The 17,430-nt window shown below is 37.8% G+C and overlaps 2 protein-coding genes across 7 annotated transcripts; both read right to left on the bottom strand.

Annotated features, from left to right (window-relative positions):
* Positions 1-349: 349 nt before the first annotated feature.
* On the bottom strand, positions 350-6,275 carry LOC126584640 (serine/arginine-rich splicing factor SR45-like). 6 transcript variants are annotated; one of them, XM_050248971.1, is made up of 13 exons: positions 5,930-6,274; positions 5,271-5,336; positions 4,721-4,818; positions 4,141-4,187; positions 3,980-4,060; positions 3,727-3,886; positions 3,421-3,640; positions 3,270-3,323; positions 2,520-2,633; positions 1,468-1,531; positions 1,356-1,387; positions 956-1,019; positions 350-769 (listed from the first exon to the last, which is right to left on the bottom strand). In XM_050248971.1, exons 1-12 carry the CDS (start codon positions 6,142-6,144, stop codon positions 956-958), a joined length of 1,215 nt encoding a protein of 404 aa, XP_050104928.1. In that variant the 5' UTR covers positions 6,145-6,274; the 3' UTR covers positions 350-769. The 6 variants fall into 6 exon arrangements, with proteins under 6 accessions (XP_050104928.1, XP_050104933.1, XP_050104927.1 ...); XM_050248976.1 differs by having other exon boundaries at positions 350-734; positions 6,005-6,274; XM_050248970.1 differs by having other exon boundaries at positions 350-734; positions 5,930-6,273.
* A 5,686-nt stretch (positions 6,276-11,961) lies between these two features.
* On the bottom strand, positions 11,962-16,256 carry LOC126587047 (protein NARROW LEAF 1-like). Its single transcript, XM_050252028.1, has 6 exons — positions 15,977-16,256; positions 14,496-15,003; positions 14,210-14,353; positions 13,653-13,893; positions 12,853-13,353; positions 11,962-12,681 (listed from the first exon to the last, which is right to left on the bottom strand). Exons 2-6 carry the CDS (start codon positions 14,988-14,990, stop codon positions 12,248-12,250), a joined length of 1,815 nt encoding a protein of 604 aa, XP_050107985.1. The 5' UTR covers positions 14,991-15,003; positions 15,977-16,256; the 3' UTR covers positions 11,962-12,247.
* Between the last annotated feature and the right edge of the window lie 1,174 nt (positions 16,257-17,430).

The raw sequence follows: 17,430 nt of genomic DNA, 5'->3' as shown, positions 1-17,430 counted from the left end.
TTTTTCCTTTATTTGTTTACAAAGAATGTCAGAGTTTGCAAGAGGCTGTAGCTAAAGAGGTGAGTTATAAACCAAGGTCGAGGAAGATTGCGAAAATCAATCGTTCACAACAACGGTTGACAGATTCCTTGAAAGTCAAGGAGTTATAATCATTTTTAGAAATCGAATTGATTCAGTCTTATACGTACAAATCCCCACTCTCGTATGCACCTAACTTTTCGACCCATATCATTTGCGGTATTTTTTTAAAAGCAACTTATTAAAAAGCTGGGGCAAATCAAAGCAAGAATTCTCTTCCGGTTGAACAGTAGACAATGCCCTTAAAAATTACTAGTGGTACAAAGACAAGTGAAATAACTTTTGGTCCCATTACAAAGAATTGCTTGTTTTTACAATAAATTGACCAGATGTGCAATATCAAGCAACATCCTTCGTTCCCACATTGTTGTGTTACAGTCATGGAATTAAAAAAGCGAAGCACCGGAAAAAGTTTTAAAAGCTCAAAATAATACAACTTGATCCTTTCTACTCATAAGCAACCCAAATGGTAAATATCAACTCCGAGTATGTCCGTCACTCTTGAGAATTTTGTGCTTCTTACTCATGGCAACTAAGTAAAAGAGGGTGGGGAAGGGACAGAGAGAGGACAGGAGCGGGGGTGAGGGAGAGATGAGGGAGATGCAGGTGTTACCTATGGCCTACGAGGGTGAACTGCTACTGCTTCCCTTAAAGACCTACATGAAGTGCCCGCCATCAGAACAAGCTAAAGCTATATAGGCAAATACCAAAGCGTCAAAAATCAAACAATCCGCCTAACCCGCAGAAAATCATGAACAATCTTATTTAAGCTACTGCAAAAGAACAAGTATTAACTCTAAATAACATTAGCCCAATTGCATTCCAATGATTAGAACCACTAAAAGAAAATCCATGAGAGAGCGAGAGAAAGTATTACCTATGGCTTACGAGGGGGTGAACTGCTGCTGCTGCTCTTGCTACTGCTTCTTCCCCTCAAAGGCCTACATAAAACCAAGTACCAAATCTGTTAAAAAACAAGCAACCCCAGTCCACAAAAACATGAGAATTTGTTTAAGTTACTACACAAGTACTAGGCCCAAGTTTTGTATCTCAATTGGGTTTTTAATCTGCGATTAATAAATACATATGCTGTGAACTTATAGAAAAATGATCAGACAAACTGATTACCAAAAAGACAAATAGTACAGCCAAAAGGATAAATTGCAGATGAAAACAAACTTAAACGAATGTGAGATTCTAAAACAGATACAAACGGCCCAGAATGAAGTTCATTCAGATCAAAGTTAAAAGTAACAATTAATTAATTACAAAATTACCTTCTTGGACTATGAGAGATTTTTCGGGGTACCTGTTAGATTGCAGAGAGTTAATCCATGTAAGGTATCCCATAAGCCATGTTTTTAATGTAAACAAACTAGTAAGAGCTACCTGTCGTGGACTAGGTGATCCAGATGACGATGACCTCCCACGTCTAGTAGCCGGTGCTCGACCTCTGTTGAATACAAGCAACAAAGAAGGTATAAGTCATATTAGCTAGCATACTACTCTTTCAAAATAAATATGACAAAATAAGAACTTTGAAAGGTATAAAAAAGGTCGTACCCAGTGCACAAGGCTCCCGCTTTACGCAGGGTCTGGGAGAGGTGAATGTCGGCTAGCCTTACCCCCATTTATGGAGAGACTGCTCCCAAGTCTCGAACCCGAGACCTACCGCTCATGGGCGAAGGCACTTGCCATCGCACCAAGTGCGACCTCTAAGAACTTTGAAAGGTATATTTTGGCAAAATGCAGAGTAGGAACTAGGAACCTACTATGTAATGAAATCATCTCATCTAAAAAGGGGAAGAAAAGATAGTACTTTATACATAATAATCACCAAAAACATATGTAGTAACTAATACAGTATCAAGATACCAAGAGTTCAAAAAAATAGGTTCTCGAAGATAGTACCACCATATATCACTTGGAGGGAAAAAAAACTTTGACAGGTCAAGTAATGAGATGTACGCAAACATATATTCCACCACATACATTGGAACATACTGATGTGGAAAAGAACAAAAACAAGTAGCATCCTAAAGGAAAATAATAATCAATGGCAAATTCCATGTTAGATGACCACATCGGTGGCCAGATTTACTTCATGCATTCTTTCTTCATCCAACATAACAACTTTGTGTTCACAACACAACAAACCACTGCCTCCTCAAGCACACAGATACATCAACAAGAGTTTTTTTTTTGGTGGAGAAGAAACTTCATTTCAAACAACAGAACTATGCAAAAGCTTAGACTACAGCACATGAGTTCAAACCTTATTTTCATCAAGGTACGAATAAACATCACAAACTCCAAACTCAATGCACTAGTAAATGCAATTCCACCCAACTTCAGTGAATTGAGAACATGAAATATCAAGAAACGTGATCCACTTCAAGCATAAAGCAAAAGACTTCTTTAGACATGGATATTGATGTTACCTCCGCGGCGAGATTGACCTTGAACGTGATCGACCAGGCCTACGAATGGGAGAGCGGGTCCGCCTACGAATTGGAGACCTTCTGGGAGGGCTACGAAACCGTCTAGTAGGTGAACTGAAGAATTAAATTCGTACAAGAGATCAAACCAAACTATAAACTCAAAGTAACTAAACCGAAGAGAAAAAAATAGCTTGACAGCTCATATTTCTAAGCACATTTGGTACAGTGACATCAACCCTTTTGCTCCAATACATACCTAACAACTGAGATCTTATTAAAAAAGGTGCACGAAGGAGCATGTAAATTCCGTGATAATACCATTGGTTTATACGATGCATCCTGATTATCAAAACACCCGAGGCCTTTTGGGTCATCTCTGCTATGCATCTATCAAGCACATTTGCTAAATATATTCCAGGACTTTTATGTTTCTAGAAAGAAATAAACTTTTATAATTGAAATTAATATCCTGGCTTCAGTTTTCTTTGCAGAAATTACATGCACAGTACTTATATATCATAGGTCCACAAAAAGTAAGCACACATATACACGTAATTAAACAAATCTGCATGGTGATAAAGATTCACTAACTGTTGGAAGAACACGCAAAACCAGTAAAATCAACCAGGAGTAGCACGAGATCTCTTTCCATTCAACAGAAATCCATGGTCTATGAAAAATCCATATCTTGATTTATTTTTGTAAGCACACGATTTGTGAAGAATTTTAGGTACAAAATTAGAAATTTACCCACGCCTTGGGGGTCCTGGAGAGCGTCTACGAATGGGACTTCCTCGTATCCTTCTTGGAGAGGTCATATTCAAGAAGATGATTAGTCAAACACCATTAAAAATAACTCAAACAATTTAGGATACAAAAATGCAAAATTGCCTCAATATACCTAATAGGGGAACGTCGCCTTGGTGGCGGTGATCCAGAACGACCTCTGGATGGAGATGCAAGCCTCCTCCTTGGAGGTGAACCACCACGGCAGTAGGGACGCGCAGGTGAGGCAGCATGACGACGCGGTGGAGAATCTAATGCTCGTCTTAGAGATTCACCTCTTCGAGATACAGGTGATCTCCTTCGTGGTGAGAGAGCACCTCTCCGACGAGGAGAAGCTGATATTATTAAGTAAAAGATAGATAACTAACATTGTAGAAAAAAAATATATGATGCTATAAAAAGAATAAATACAAAATTATACCTTCCCTCGGTCGCTTTGGTGCATCTTTGTCAGCACTGACACCATCAGTTTTCACAGTGTCTCTCTTTGGAGCAGTGGCAACAGGCTTAGGGGGAGAAGACACCTTCTGACGTTGAGGTAATGTAAACTTTGCTCGAACGACATTACCATCAATTTGAGCCTGAAACAAGGAATTTCACCACATCAATTCAAAATATGTAATGGTCTTATAGTTATAGCAACTGTTATACTCCCACTCTTCGAGAAAACTTACACCGTCCATGTATAATTGTGCTTTTTCAGCATCTGCTCGTATTTTGAACTCAACATATCCAAATCCTTTTGGAAGATTAACCTGCAGAAGAAGACAGATTAACAAGCTTGTTACACAGCAAGATACTTCAAAATCAAGAATTAAATCTAGCATGAACTCACAGTACGATCCATTGCCAGCTCCACATTGACAACTTCACCAAAGTTACCTACAAAGTATGCAAAATGGAATGAGAGACACTGCCCGTGACCCAGTTAATCTGAATATTTAGCGAAGAAAAAACATATACGAGCTTAAGATGTGAGCACTTTTTCATACATATGGTTATCAAATCTGAGGATCGGTGCTACAGAGCACCAGACACATGTATTTGCCTAAACATGGAGTCATTAGTAGTTACTTTAAGGTTACATGGAATGGATCCTTTTACAATTTTGCATAAAGATAACAAAAAAACCAAGGAGAACGAAACTTTAAAAGAATAAAAGTTTAAATCAAATATAAATTAAAATTTCCCCACAGGCTGAGGAGAAGAGCGACACTTACTGACATTTAAAAATATATGTTGGACTCCTCAGGCAAGATTTTAAAGTAGTCACACTATAGGCTATTATGTAAATAAAGAAATGTATACGGAATTAGCTTAGGATCAACTGCTATGGAATTAGGTATATTAATCATCAACATAATATCATGATGCAAATAGAAGTCAAATAGTATAGATACAAAACAAAAACATACAGAATATTTCTCGTAAATGGCCTTCATGCACATTTCTTGTTAGTGCGTCAATGTGAAGAACAAGTGACTCATGAACTGCATGAACTGGAGAAGCTTTCCTGAAATGTGACATGTTATCAGATGAAAGATGTGGATTGGAATTTATGGGGGTTGAGAAAGCAAAACTTAGTGGATCTACTCAAAAGAAATCTATCAAATAAACACCAGTGAGAACTCAATATCTAGGAGACTCCAGGTAGCAAGTGGAAAATAAGGTTTCTAAGAGAAAACTCATATCCAAATGTCAATTGCAGTAAAAAAAAGGAGAAAAAGAATATCTACATCAACATAATTTGAGTCAATAACTTTTTGGATTACCAAAACTAAATTACAAACAGGATGCTGTTCATACTCATAGAATACGTATGTACATGAACAGTCACTTGACCCCAATCAAAGTCTACGTCAAATTGACTAACAAATTCTACTTCTCAATGTGCCCCAAAAAAATTGATAAGCACAAAAACCACTAAGAAACCCCTACAAATTCATAGAAGAAAACTATCAATACCTTGGGGGTGGAGATGCCCTTTTAGATTGTGGCGGTGGAGAACGACCTCGTTTAGCAACTTCAGGACTATGAAAAACAAATCAGTTTAATTAGCAATACGGCTTTATGAAAACCTGAATTAACCAAATCCATAATCACATTAAAGCACGACAACAAAAAACCAAATAACGAAAAGTGAAGATGCATGATTTAAAATCTAAACAATACATATACATTATCGTTTGACTGCTCTAGCCTCACCAATTAATCGACTCATAACTGTTCGTTTGAGTTGTTCCACTTTTAATACTTCAACCTTCCTACTTAACGAAAAATTCATACTTTTTGCGAAGAAAGGCTGAATACTTAATGTCGATTGAAAATTTTCTCACCAACAAATATGAATGTCGAATCAACGTTCTTTACATTCAATTTCAGTTTTTTTTACTTAGCTTACTGCTTACATATTGCATTCGCCAGTGTTTTATAGGTGCGGCTTGTTTCTTTTCTATGATTGTAGTTAGGGTTTTGGTTGTTCGGCATTCCATTCAATTCAGTGTCTTTGTTCGTCTAAAATTGTTTAATATTCCTTTGCGAATTTATTCCGATTTTTCTAAGCAACAAAACAGCACATACAAACCCTAGAGTGTCAAATTAGAAGCGCGAAACGGAAATCAAACCTTTTTCTGGAGGCAGGGGGGCTACGGCTGCGAGAGCTGCCACTCCGAGACGGAGAGGAGGAAGAGGTGAAGGACCTGGAGCGAGATCGGGAGCGAGAAAGCGGGCTGGAGTGGGAGTCGGAGCCTGAGAAGGAGCGGGAACGCGAGCGGGAGCGGGAGGATGAGCCGGATGCGGAGCCTGACGGCGAGCGACGGGCTCGGGTTGGCTTCGCCATGGCGGACAGAGACGGAAACCTGGATAAACCCCGCTGGTAAAGTGTCCAGAGAGAAGAAGATGGTGAAGGTGGTTTACTATGTTATCATCATTTATTATCTCAAACGTTTTTTTAGCAGGCTCTGAGAAATTTTTTTATTTTTTATTTTTGAAATAGAAGGAGAGAGGAAGAGAGTTATAGAAATTTAGAAGGTTTTTTATTTTTTTTAATTAGAAATATGTTAGGAGGATTACATGTAAGTGATGATTTGAAAAAAAAATACAGAAAAATTTGGTTGTGAGATATTACATTTTTGCCCCATATTTCTTATTCATGTTCTGTTTTAATTAGAGGGTTAAACTGGTAATTTCATTGGGTTTTGGTTGACAATGAGTGTTTTATTAATTAGTAAAGATTACTTTCATTAGCCATCTCCAACTGAACGAGCGTCAATCCTACAAGAAATTAATATTTTAATAAATAATATCAGGTCATATTTTATATTATCTCCAACCGAGGGGGCCAAAGGGTCATAGACCAAACATAGCCATTTAGCAAAAAATCATCTCTAACCGAAGGGGCCAAAGGGTCATAGGCAAAACATAATTTATTATTTTAATTGAATTAATATGGTTACTTAAATTAAACGACCATATTAAAATAAGGTTTTCAGACATATTTTGAGTGTCACTTGTCACCAAATGAATAAGCCTCCTGATTTCTTATCTTTATATAATCTCAATAATTTTTTGGATATGATTTCGAGTGTCACGTGTCGCTAAAGTGAGTAACTCTCTAGATTTCTTATCTTTATGTAATCTGAATAATTTTTCGGATAGGATTTTGAGTGCCACATATCGAGATGTAATTGGTTGTGCAAATTTTAAATAGGATTCTTATGTACGTGACATTTCTTATCTTCAGCTTCCAATGTTAATGAATTGACCGGATGTTGGGGTTGAATTCACACATTCATCTTTGCCTTCTCCAATATCTCTTTCAATTCAAATTTGTATTGAATTCCAACTTTGGATCCTCCTCACATTCCAACTGGGGATCCTCATCCAATTCCGAATTAAAAGATCAATGGGCGCAAATGAGATTAGAAGATGAGGAGTTTGATGAAGAAGATGAAGCATGGCGCAACACAACATATGTGGCAGCAATGACTGGGGTTATGGCGTGTGAAGAAACTGAAGAACAACCTCAATGGGGTGGTTCTATTGCTGGTCGCTCTTACAAACTACGAAATAGAGAGATGACGCATGAGAATCTGATGAACAACTACTTCAAGTCCAACTCGGTGTACACAGACGAGGATTTCAGACGTCGCTTCCGGAAGAGGCGTTATGTTTTCGAGTGTTTACTTCACGATGTCCAACATGTTAATCCATACTTTCAATAGAAGATGGATATAGCAAGCCACCTTGGTTTCTCGCATCATCAAAAGGTTACTATTGCACTCTGAATGCTGGCCTATGCCTCCCTAGCTGATGCGATGGATGATACATATGGTATGTTTGAGTCTACTTACCTACAACAGGATCTTGTTGCACATCTTTGGGCCAAAAGAACCATGGAGTATGCGTTTCATTTTATTTTGTTTAATGTTGTTTAAGTTTGAATAACTCCCCCACGTAGTACTAGGATGGAGATTGTGTTGTTTAATGTTGTTTAAGTTTAATGTTGTGAATAATTGAAATAAAATGAGGTAAGATAGTATGGAATGGTGAAAATTATGTGAGAAATGGTGTAGGAATGGTTTAGGTATTTATAGGAAAAAAAATTAGATGTTTTTTTTAAATTCGTCTAAAAAAAATAAAAAAATTCAATTTTTTTGGGCTGGCTGGAATGGGCCAGCCGGTTGGCTTGATTTCATATTTTTGGCCCGGTGGGGCCCACAAGCCTTTTGGCCTAGCCCTCAGTTGGAGACCGTTTTCGTGTCATATCAAGCTATTTTTAGCCCTATGGCATTTTGGCCAAGTCGATTGAAGATAAACAATAGGTAAGGTAAAAGACCCAAACAAGATGAAAGCTGTAACTCAAGATACAACAGGATGTCCACATAAACTTAGGTCTGTAGGTAGAAAAGCAAACAACAAAATACCCTAATCTGGAGTAGCATAAACCAAATCACTGATGCCGCATCGTCCTTAAAAGACACCAAACTCCGAACTGGGAAAGTAGACACCAGATCCAAATTTCCTTCACGAACTTCTGCAAACATATCCAAACAAAGTACCATATGGATAGAAGGTGAGGCTATGAGGTGACAAAGGCCATAAAACACTTGGCCTTGATAGAGATTCAACATGTTGATCATGTGAGGGAAAATGAGGGAGGAAAATGGATATGATATCTAATTTGAATTGGAGCCCGCAGATTCGAGCACATGATGGGGGTAAGGATGAAATATCATGGCTAAAGATGAGGGAAAAAGGAAAGGTAACAAACAGAGAATAGTAAAAATTGCACGAAAAACGCTAGATAAGAGGCTTAAAGCCCAAACCTGAGACAAACTCAGGGTTATTGAGACCAAACTCAAGAAGCCTGGAAAGTGGGAATGGAGAGGTGATGGGAAGTTGTAAGAAGGAAGAGGCAGAGGAGATGGGAGAGGAGGAAAAAGGGAAAAGGCAAAAGAGAAGGGAATGGAGGAAAAGAGAGAAAAGGCAGAGAAGATGGGAGAGAAGTAGAATGAGGGGTGGGAAGGTGTAAAGGGCTGCGAGAAAGAAGAAAGGAGAAGAAAATATGGGTGGGCTCCCACCGGTACCCAAGCCAAAGGTTAGGGTCAGCAACGAATGAGAAACTGAGTTGGTGTTTCAAAGAGAAAGTTTTCATAGAGAGGAAAACTAGAGAGAGAAGGAGAAAATGCGTTTTTGAAAAGTATATAATAATCCCAAACTAATAGAAAAAAAAAAATCTATGTACACTCGTAGCGAGTAGTTTCTCTTTCTTTTGAACAAACGATATTATTTATATTAAGGAGTGGGGAGTGGGTTGAGCCTCACAATAGGCTAGCAATAATGTGATTCAAATTCGCCTTTAGAGAGAATCAAACCTAAGGCCTCTCATTTATAAGTGAAGATGAATACCACAAGACCATAGTACTAAGTGGTAGAAAATAATAAAATGGTGAAACATTCAAAATGCCACAAAATGTCCCTCCTTATTAAAGTTTTTTTTTTAATTTTTTTAATTTAAAAAAAGGCAACTTAAATTATAAGGGACAAGATAATATTTAAGACAGTTTGAATTTTGAATGAAAATTATAATTAAAAAAATAAAAAACCCATGTAGTAGGTTGTTTATAAAGCTAAACCCTAAACCCTAAACCTTGACCCTAAACCCTACACTAACCCTAAACCTTAAACCCTAACCCTAAACTGTAAAACCTAAACCTTAAACCTTAAACCTAACCATAAACCCTAAACAACACTAAATCCTAAACTCTAAACTTAAACCCTAAACCCCAAACCATACACTCTAAACCCTAATCCTAACCCTAAACCTAACCCTAACCTTAACCATAAACCTTAAACCCTAACCCTAACCGAAACATAAACCCTAACCCTAACCCTAACAGAAACACAAACCCTAAACCCAAACGCAAACACAAAACCCGAAACCCTAACCCTAAACCCTAAACCTTAATCCTAAACCTAAACCCTAAACCCTAAACCCTAAACCCTAAACCCTAAACCCCGAAACCCTATACCCTAAACCCTAAACCATAAAACCTAAACCTAACCTTAAACCCTAAACCTAACACTAAACCCTAAACCCTAACCCTAAATACTAAACTCTAAATCTTAACACTTAACCTTAAACCCTAAACCCTAAACTCTAAACCCAAACCCTAACCCTAAACCTAACTCTAACTCTAACCATAAACCCTAAACCCTAACCTTAACCCAAACCCAAACCGTTTCGAAACCCTAAACCCTAAAAACTAACCCTACCCTAAACCTAACCCTAAAACTCTAAACATAAACCCTAAAAACTAACCCTACCCTAAACCTAACCCTAAACTCTAAACATTAACCCTAAGACCTAACCCTAAACCCAAAACCTAACTCTAAACCCTAAACACTAACCTTAAATCCCAAACTATAACCCTAAGCCTAACCCTAAACCCTAAAACCCTAACCTTTATCTTAAACCTTAATGCCTAAATCCTAACCCTAAACCCTAACCCTAACCTTAACCCTAAACCCTAAATTTTGACACTAACCCTACAGACTCCAAACATGACCCTAAACCCTAAACCTCAAACTTCAAATCCTTAACCCTAAACCCTAAATCCTAAACTCTAGCCCTAACCCTAAACCCTAAAGTCTAACCCTAACCCTAAACCCTAAACCGTAGACCCAAAACCCTAAACTTTGAAACCTAACCCTAAATCCTAATCCTAACCCTAATCATAACCCTAAACCCTAAACACTAACCCTAAACTTTAACCCTAGACTCTAGACCCTAAACCCTACCCTTAACTCCAAATCCAAACCCTAAACCCTAAATTCTAAAACCCAAACCTTAAACCCAAAACACAAAGCTCAAAACGTAAACTCTAAACCCTACACCTTAAACTATAAACTCAAATAGTAAAATTATCAAAGAGAGTATCGAAATACTCAACAATTTTCCCTCCTTTTATCCTTTATTTTGTCAATCAATTATGAAAACCTTAGCCGCAAGGGTGACATTATCCATTACCATTTATCATATTCGGCTTATTCCACTTATAGACCTCCCAAAATTAGTATTATAATAAACTGTGACTTTTGGCCTAACTTTAAAATTCAAAAGTGGGCTCCACCTTGAGGAGAAATACGATTTGCATAGAAACACGTACACTATCACAAAATATGGGTACGCATCCGCTTTTATGCCCCAAATTCCAAACGAAAGGCATCATAGATGGTCTATTATAACCTATAAGTTATATTGGGTGATTAGGATTGGATTGATTTTAGATTAACAATTAGGATTTGACTGAAGGGCTAACATTAAGTATTTGTGGTTTAATTCTCAGGTTGTTAAATTTGTTATCAAAGATCCAATATCAAAATTTTGATGTGACCTATTTTTTTGAGAGAAGGAGAATGTGTGGCATAGACAGAAAGAGAGAATTGGAGAATGGTCTTGAAGAATTATGTGTATTATTTGCAGACTTTGTGCCTTTATTTATAGTAATGAGGAGAGATTAACTTACTCTCAAAGTAATACAAGGTTTAATAGGAAGATCTTCAAGATGCTGAAAGATTCTTAATTTATCTCTATTTAGAATTTACACAATCACACTATGTTAAATATTAATTACAACACTCCCCCTTGAGTATGTAATTCCTCAAGCAATAGACACATCAAATCTTCATGCAATACAAGGAAAAACAACTGAAGATGTCTTGCGTTAGTTGTTTTATTGTTCAGTAATGCATTTTGACAATTACAATGAAATAGAACTAACGCAGGACATTTTTGGAAACGTGTTGCGTCCGATTTAAAAAAAGACATCTCGCACGCATGTGAAAGGCTAGCTTCTTTAATTTTTAAAATAAAAAATATATTTTAAACAAAAATAAATAAAGAATAAAAATTATAAATAAAGAATAAGATGTAAAAGAGTAAACTATCATCATTTATATCATCTCTCTAATAGAGATAAGGCTTACCAACACATGTGGTCCCATTTGTATTAGAGAGATGGTACAAAAAAATGGTAAAAATTGTATTTTTGTAAATTTTTTTATTAAAATAGCTAATTAAATAAAATTCAACAGTATAAACAACTTACAAGCTAGGAGAAATCAAGAAGGAAATAAAGTGGCACAAAGGAGATGATGGCATGAAACTTTAAAACACAAAGTTGAAGTTTAGAGGGGGCACATTGGCACAAAACAGAAGGAAATAAAGTGACACAAAGGAGTATGTATTGCTAAACCTCATAGAAGTTTAGTTGTGCATACTAATTATCTTCAACTTTGATCTAGGAGAAATCAACAGTACAAGAAATGTTAACTTGGATCCAAACATCATTGTAGCTCACTTCATCATAATTCTCTCAAAATAGCATTCCTATCATGCATAACGGGTTGGTTCCCCAAGCTTAAGCTAGTAATCTAGTTCATTTTCGTTCTTCAGCACTGGTTGAAGCATCTGAACGCCTTCTCTTGGCCTCATTGTCGCCCAACTGCAGTGAAAAACAAATATCTTCGTCGCAGCCATTCCTTAGCGACGAAAGATTCTCAGAAGCTGTTCTATCGATCTGGTACTTTTTATGTAGTGGGGAGCCTCTGATGAAGCTTGGTATAAACTGATGTTCGACACTGGGGACTGTCTTGATCCCATCTTCCAGATGAAACTCTGTTTCCACTAGAGACGGATTCCTAGGTGGGCTGCTGGGTTCCACTTCTAAAGGAAGATGCTGAATTTGAAGACCCAGTGACTCAAACTTCTCCTCAGATGTTTCCTTTCGAAGCATCGCATATGGAGGGGAAGAGTCGCCGACAGTGGATCCAATTGCCGTTGCTGAAGCAGTCCTTTGTTCTTGTACAGCCACTGCAGTTAACATTTACCCAAATTTGTAATAATTCATGCTACAATCTATGAATTATATGCAAGGAAAATGAGCGAATCAATCAGAGATATGCAGACTAACTACAAATAGACAAATGCAATGCATTGATCATGGTGGAAACCAGCAAAAAGGGCCATTTCCAAAGCACAAACCTCTAAGCCCTTCATCAGTTGTAATGATGTCAAGTTCAAGGAGCTTCAGAAGACGTCCGAGATCAACCCCGCTTGTCCAATTCTCAGGAGGTTGACCAATTTTTAATTTAAGTCGTCCTCGGTTAGCAGTACCGCCCCATATGATCCCAATTGGACGTGGCTTCTCACCATTCACACCTTTAAGTACTATGAGGCTCCCGCTGTCTCCTTCAAGGTCAAATGTTTGTTGGTTCTCACCAACAACAAGAAAATCAGTTAAGAAGCATATGCCTTTCTCGTCATTGTACTCGAGAGCATAGGCCAACACAGTTCCAGCAGTCAAACCAGAACTTCGTCCAACCTTCATCACCTGCTTTCCAATAAGGGTACTGATCGGAGACTGCAAGTCAATAATCTTAACGTTGCCAATCTCTCCGACTCCTTTCATGGATGTAATAACAGTACACATGTCAAAATCATCAGCAAAAGGAATGAATGCCCCATCTGCTCTCACAAACGTCTCTGCAATAACATGAATCATCATGAATAACTGTTTCTCTTCCTTCTCCCTTTCCTTCGTTCATTATGTATCACCATTCAATATTGTGCTTGTAATCTTTATATTTAAACTGTGAATTTCTTTACCAGAGCTTGCTCAACTTAGCTAAGTAGATATCCACTTGGAACTTGACAGAACGGTGAAAGAAACAAAGTCAAGCTACTCAAATTTGGATTGATGAGCACCCTTGAGAGAAAATATTATTAAATCCATCTCCAAAAGCAATATAAGTTGTATTACCAACTTTTAATTCCATATTTACCTGGGTTAATTCCGGCAAAGATGCCATACCAAAGCTCATCTGTGATAAATGAGGTAGCTCTCTCCACTGCACCGAGATATACCCCAGGTCCAAGCGAAGGAGGCAGGGGATGAAACATCTTTTGATTTGGGTAATCTAAGTCAACTGCAACATGCCGATTTGTGAGAAAACCAACTTGCCGATTGCCTGTTTGGCTCCTTACTATCGCACCCAATGTTCCATAAGTTTCCTGGCTTGCCACCTGAGTACAAGCAAACAAACAATGTACTTACCGGCATTCATAATTAAAAGGTTGCCAGAATAAGGATGGGATAACAGTGATGCAGTAGACAGTATTAGAATAAAAATGCACTTTAATACTCGCGTATCACATTTTAAGAGTACAACACTTTACCGGCATTCAGGCTTTGTTGTTGTTGTTGTTGTAACAGGGGAAAGCTAATTAATATTTAGTTGTTGTCATTTCAAGGTATTGCTCCTCACTTGGCCCCCATTTGTTTTGGTTTACTAGATTACACCATGAAACATGACAAGCTCAATAGGTAACCTAAACATACCTGAGAACCTGAGCCAATGCATGGATCACCTCCACGCAAATCATCTACAATTTCTGTGTACAATTGTTCTTTGGGAGCTGGCTCGGGTGCACCAAAATATGAGAATTCCACAACGTCCACATCACACCATACACCTCCAGGTCCCTGATTAAATTAGAAAGAATTGTTTTAACTAAACTTCTAAACACAAGTAAATTCAGATGGAATAGGCATCGATAACCCAAAACAAACTTGACGACTAACAAATGAATGAACAATTGAAGCGTTCTTAACATTCTTCCCTGACCTCTAGGGCAGTGGGTAAACACTGTATTGGACTGAGCCATTGCTTGTGAACTTTTCTTGAAACAAAGACAAGAATAGCTGGTATGTCAGTTAACACACCCCGTCTAATACGAAACCCAATTGCTGTTCCAAGACTATAACATCGCAAAATCTTGCTATGAAATGCCCTTATAGTCATCAGTTCAAGCAATGTATTCGCTTGCTGCCCTTTTGGCAACTGACCAAGAGTTTCAGGCAGGACCCCTTTCTGTAGATTAGTGAAATAGTTTGCTCTCTCTTCAGCAGCGTCACTCAATCGGCTTGAGGTAGGCCACGAGAAGTAAGCAGCGCTAGTCTCAGAATGCTGTCCAGCTGATGCAAAGGGTTGAAGCGTTGGTGGACTTAACGAAGGTAAATTAGAATGACTGCAACAGTTTCTCTCAAGATCCAAGGCCGACTCATCTGATAGCGTTGAAGCCGAACAACGCATCCTCATATTAAATCTACTCCGCTCCATCTTTCCGGTTTTCCTAACACGATAACAGAGTGAAAAAAAAACTGGAGGGACGGTACTAGGTAACAATACTGTAACTTACAAAAATGAACAGAAAAAACAGGAGATTTTAGGTTGCAATCACAATACGCTAAACTGCTCGGCAGAAATTCAAGCAAGACAATATTAAATCCGGTATTAGACATGACAGGGATTGAGTGGACCTACAATCCCCAATTAAGTGCAGACTGCAGAGTGAAGACATGCCCCAAAAGACAAATGGATTATGAAACATCCTCCTACAGTAACAGCAAGGTTAACACACCTAAAAGTTTCAACATTACATATAATTGTGATGTTTTCCACTACACATACAAGACAAGCATGCTATAAGCCCCAAAACAACTTTAAGAGCACCATCCAACTTTTGAGCACCACCCAAATCGGAGATTAATACAGAAAAGTTCCTAAAATCAAGTAATGAGATTTGACAAAGAAATGATTTCCCTCCCCAATTATGTCTTGTTTCCTAGAAAAAGGAAGAAATGAAGAGTATAATAAAGTAAAATCTTCTGCTTTCTAGCTCTAAAAAATCATATCAAGCTAAGACTGACTTCGACATTCGCTTTTTAACTCGAAGATTATGAAAAATAAGAACTTTCACATTCCTTGATCTTCTTCTGCCTCACCAACCGCACAGCAGAAGCTGTGGAGGGTAGCAAAGAAGCTTGCGGAAAGACTATATGACCAAAATGTTCCAAATTTTACACAAGCAGTAGAAAAAATCGTTTCGGATCGCCGTTAAACGGTAACATCCAATCACAAAGGCAACATACAACAAGCAATTCATCAAGCTCATGTAATCAAAAAAGAAAAAAGCAAACCCAACAGTAACCAGAAAAGCAAACTTTTTTCAGTCATGAGTACTGAAATCACTAACTCACCCACTAAATACAACAACTTGAACAAAAACTCAAACACATAAACTGAGTTAAAAGAAGAAAGCTCACTGATCAGCAATGGCGGAGCTGCTGCAGAACACAAAAATATGATATGGATTCTTCTTGCAGGAACCTCAGAATCACAGAACACCTCAGAGAAAAAGACCCAGATAACAATTCAGCGGATTTGGAGCAAGAATCGGGTCAAAAGCTTCTGAGATTGCCAGTTTGGTTGTTTGCAGCAAAGTGTTTGCTGCTGCTATAGAAGAAACCCATGAAATTAAAGCTGGTAAAGTGACCAGCTTGTGCGCTTATTTTAATAAGCTTTAATCAATATTTTTATGGGGAAGAGAGAGTGGAATGGGGTATCAATATTTTCAGGAGTAAAAGGCAATATTAGGAAGTCAAAATTTTAAATTATATTTACAAATTAAATGATATATCATCAATAAAAAATAAGTACGTTAATCAATACTTAAGCAATAATTTAATTATCAACGTCCACATAATTTGGTTTATAAAATTTAGTTTAAAATTTTAGTTTTCCTAACATTATTTATATTTTTATAGGGAAGAGAGAGAGTGAGTGGAGTTGGGTGGAGTGGGAAATTGAGGATAGTAGAGGGGGTTGTTGCTAATTCATGGGTCTTGGATCTGTCTGATTTTTATGGCTTTGGCTCCATAAACTTGAAAAACTGATTCTATAGTTTGGAAGAAGTATCCAATCCGTACGTAGAGCATCACATTTGTATTAGAGATGGAGAATCGAATACAGAACAACGTCAAGAGATAGTACTTTTAACCGCACTTCGAGTTACAAGCTTGTATATGTACATAGGGCCGCACCACATTTGTCTTTGAGGAGGAGGAGAAATGAATACAGAACACTATATCCAAAGAAAATACTTTAACTACTTGAGTTACCAACTCTTTGTATAGAGCATCGTATCAATGCCTACGAATAAAATAAAAGGAAATACTTCAAAATGAGACAATTTCTTAATCTTGGGATAAAAATAGGATAACCGGCCATGCACAAAACTGAAATTACTAAAATACCCAACTATAAATGGGTTATTTCCTCATATTTTCTGATTTCTCTTTGTACTCTCTCTCCCTTCTTTCACTTTCTTCCTCACGCACTCTCTCTCCCCTTCTCATTGTGCATACATGGTGCACTATCGTCCAGATCAACACCATCCAAATCGAAGCCACCACCAATTTCATCTCGTCCTCATGAGTCCAAAACACCTAGCCTTATCACAAATCACATCCCCGATCGTTGGGATCGAAACTCAAGTAGGCCGCGAGTTTTGTGGCCATTTTCCAACAACACGGCAAACAACTGAGGCTCGAGACCACCACCACTGGACTCGCATCGAGGGTGGGAACAAAGTCCATTCATTAAATGTTGGTGTTTTGTTGGATGAATTTTTCAGGATTTGCTCACCATATGTACACGACATGCACATAATATGCTAACAGATCTGAGCCAACCCAAAAATCCAGAGCTCATAGCTCTT

Source organism: Malus sylvestris, chromosome 10, assembly GCF_916048215.2.
Source record: "Malus sylvestris chromosome 10, drMalSylv7.2, whole genome shotgun sequence".
In the NCBI taxonomy this organism is placed as follows: Eukaryota; Viridiplantae; Streptophyta; class Magnoliopsida; order Rosales; family Rosaceae; genus Malus; species Malus sylvestris.
Note: the sequence above shows the minus strand (reverse complement) of the source record. Positions and strands in the feature narration are given on the sequence as shown.

Bases quoted from the DNA above. Each gene is read 5' to 3' on its own strand.
- LOC126584640 (XM_050248971.1), bottom strand. From the start codon at position 6,144: ATGGCGAAGCCAACCCGAGCCCGTCGCTCGCCGTCAGGCTCCGCATCC. The intron at 4,819-5,270 runs GTATTGATAGTT...GTCACATTTCAG, and splicing joins AGGGCATCTCCACCCCCAAG to GAAAGCTTCTCCAGTTCATG. The intron at 2,634-3,269 runs GTAAATTTCTAA...TTAATTCTTCAG, and splicing joins CCAGGACCCCCAAGGCGTGG to TTCACCTACTAGACGGTTTC.
- LOC126587047 (XM_050252028.1), bottom strand. From the start codon at position 14,990: ATGGAGCGGAGTAGATTTAATATGAGGATGCGTTGTTCGGCTTCAACG. The intron at 13,894-14,209 runs GTATGTTTAGGT...GCTTGTACTCAG, and splicing joins GCATTGGCTCAGGTTCTCAG to GTGGCAAGCCAGGAAACTTA. The intron at 13,354-13,652 runs GTAAATATGGAA...ATGTTATTGCAG, and splicing joins CTTTGCCGGAATTAACCCAG to AGACGTTTGTGAGAGCAGAT.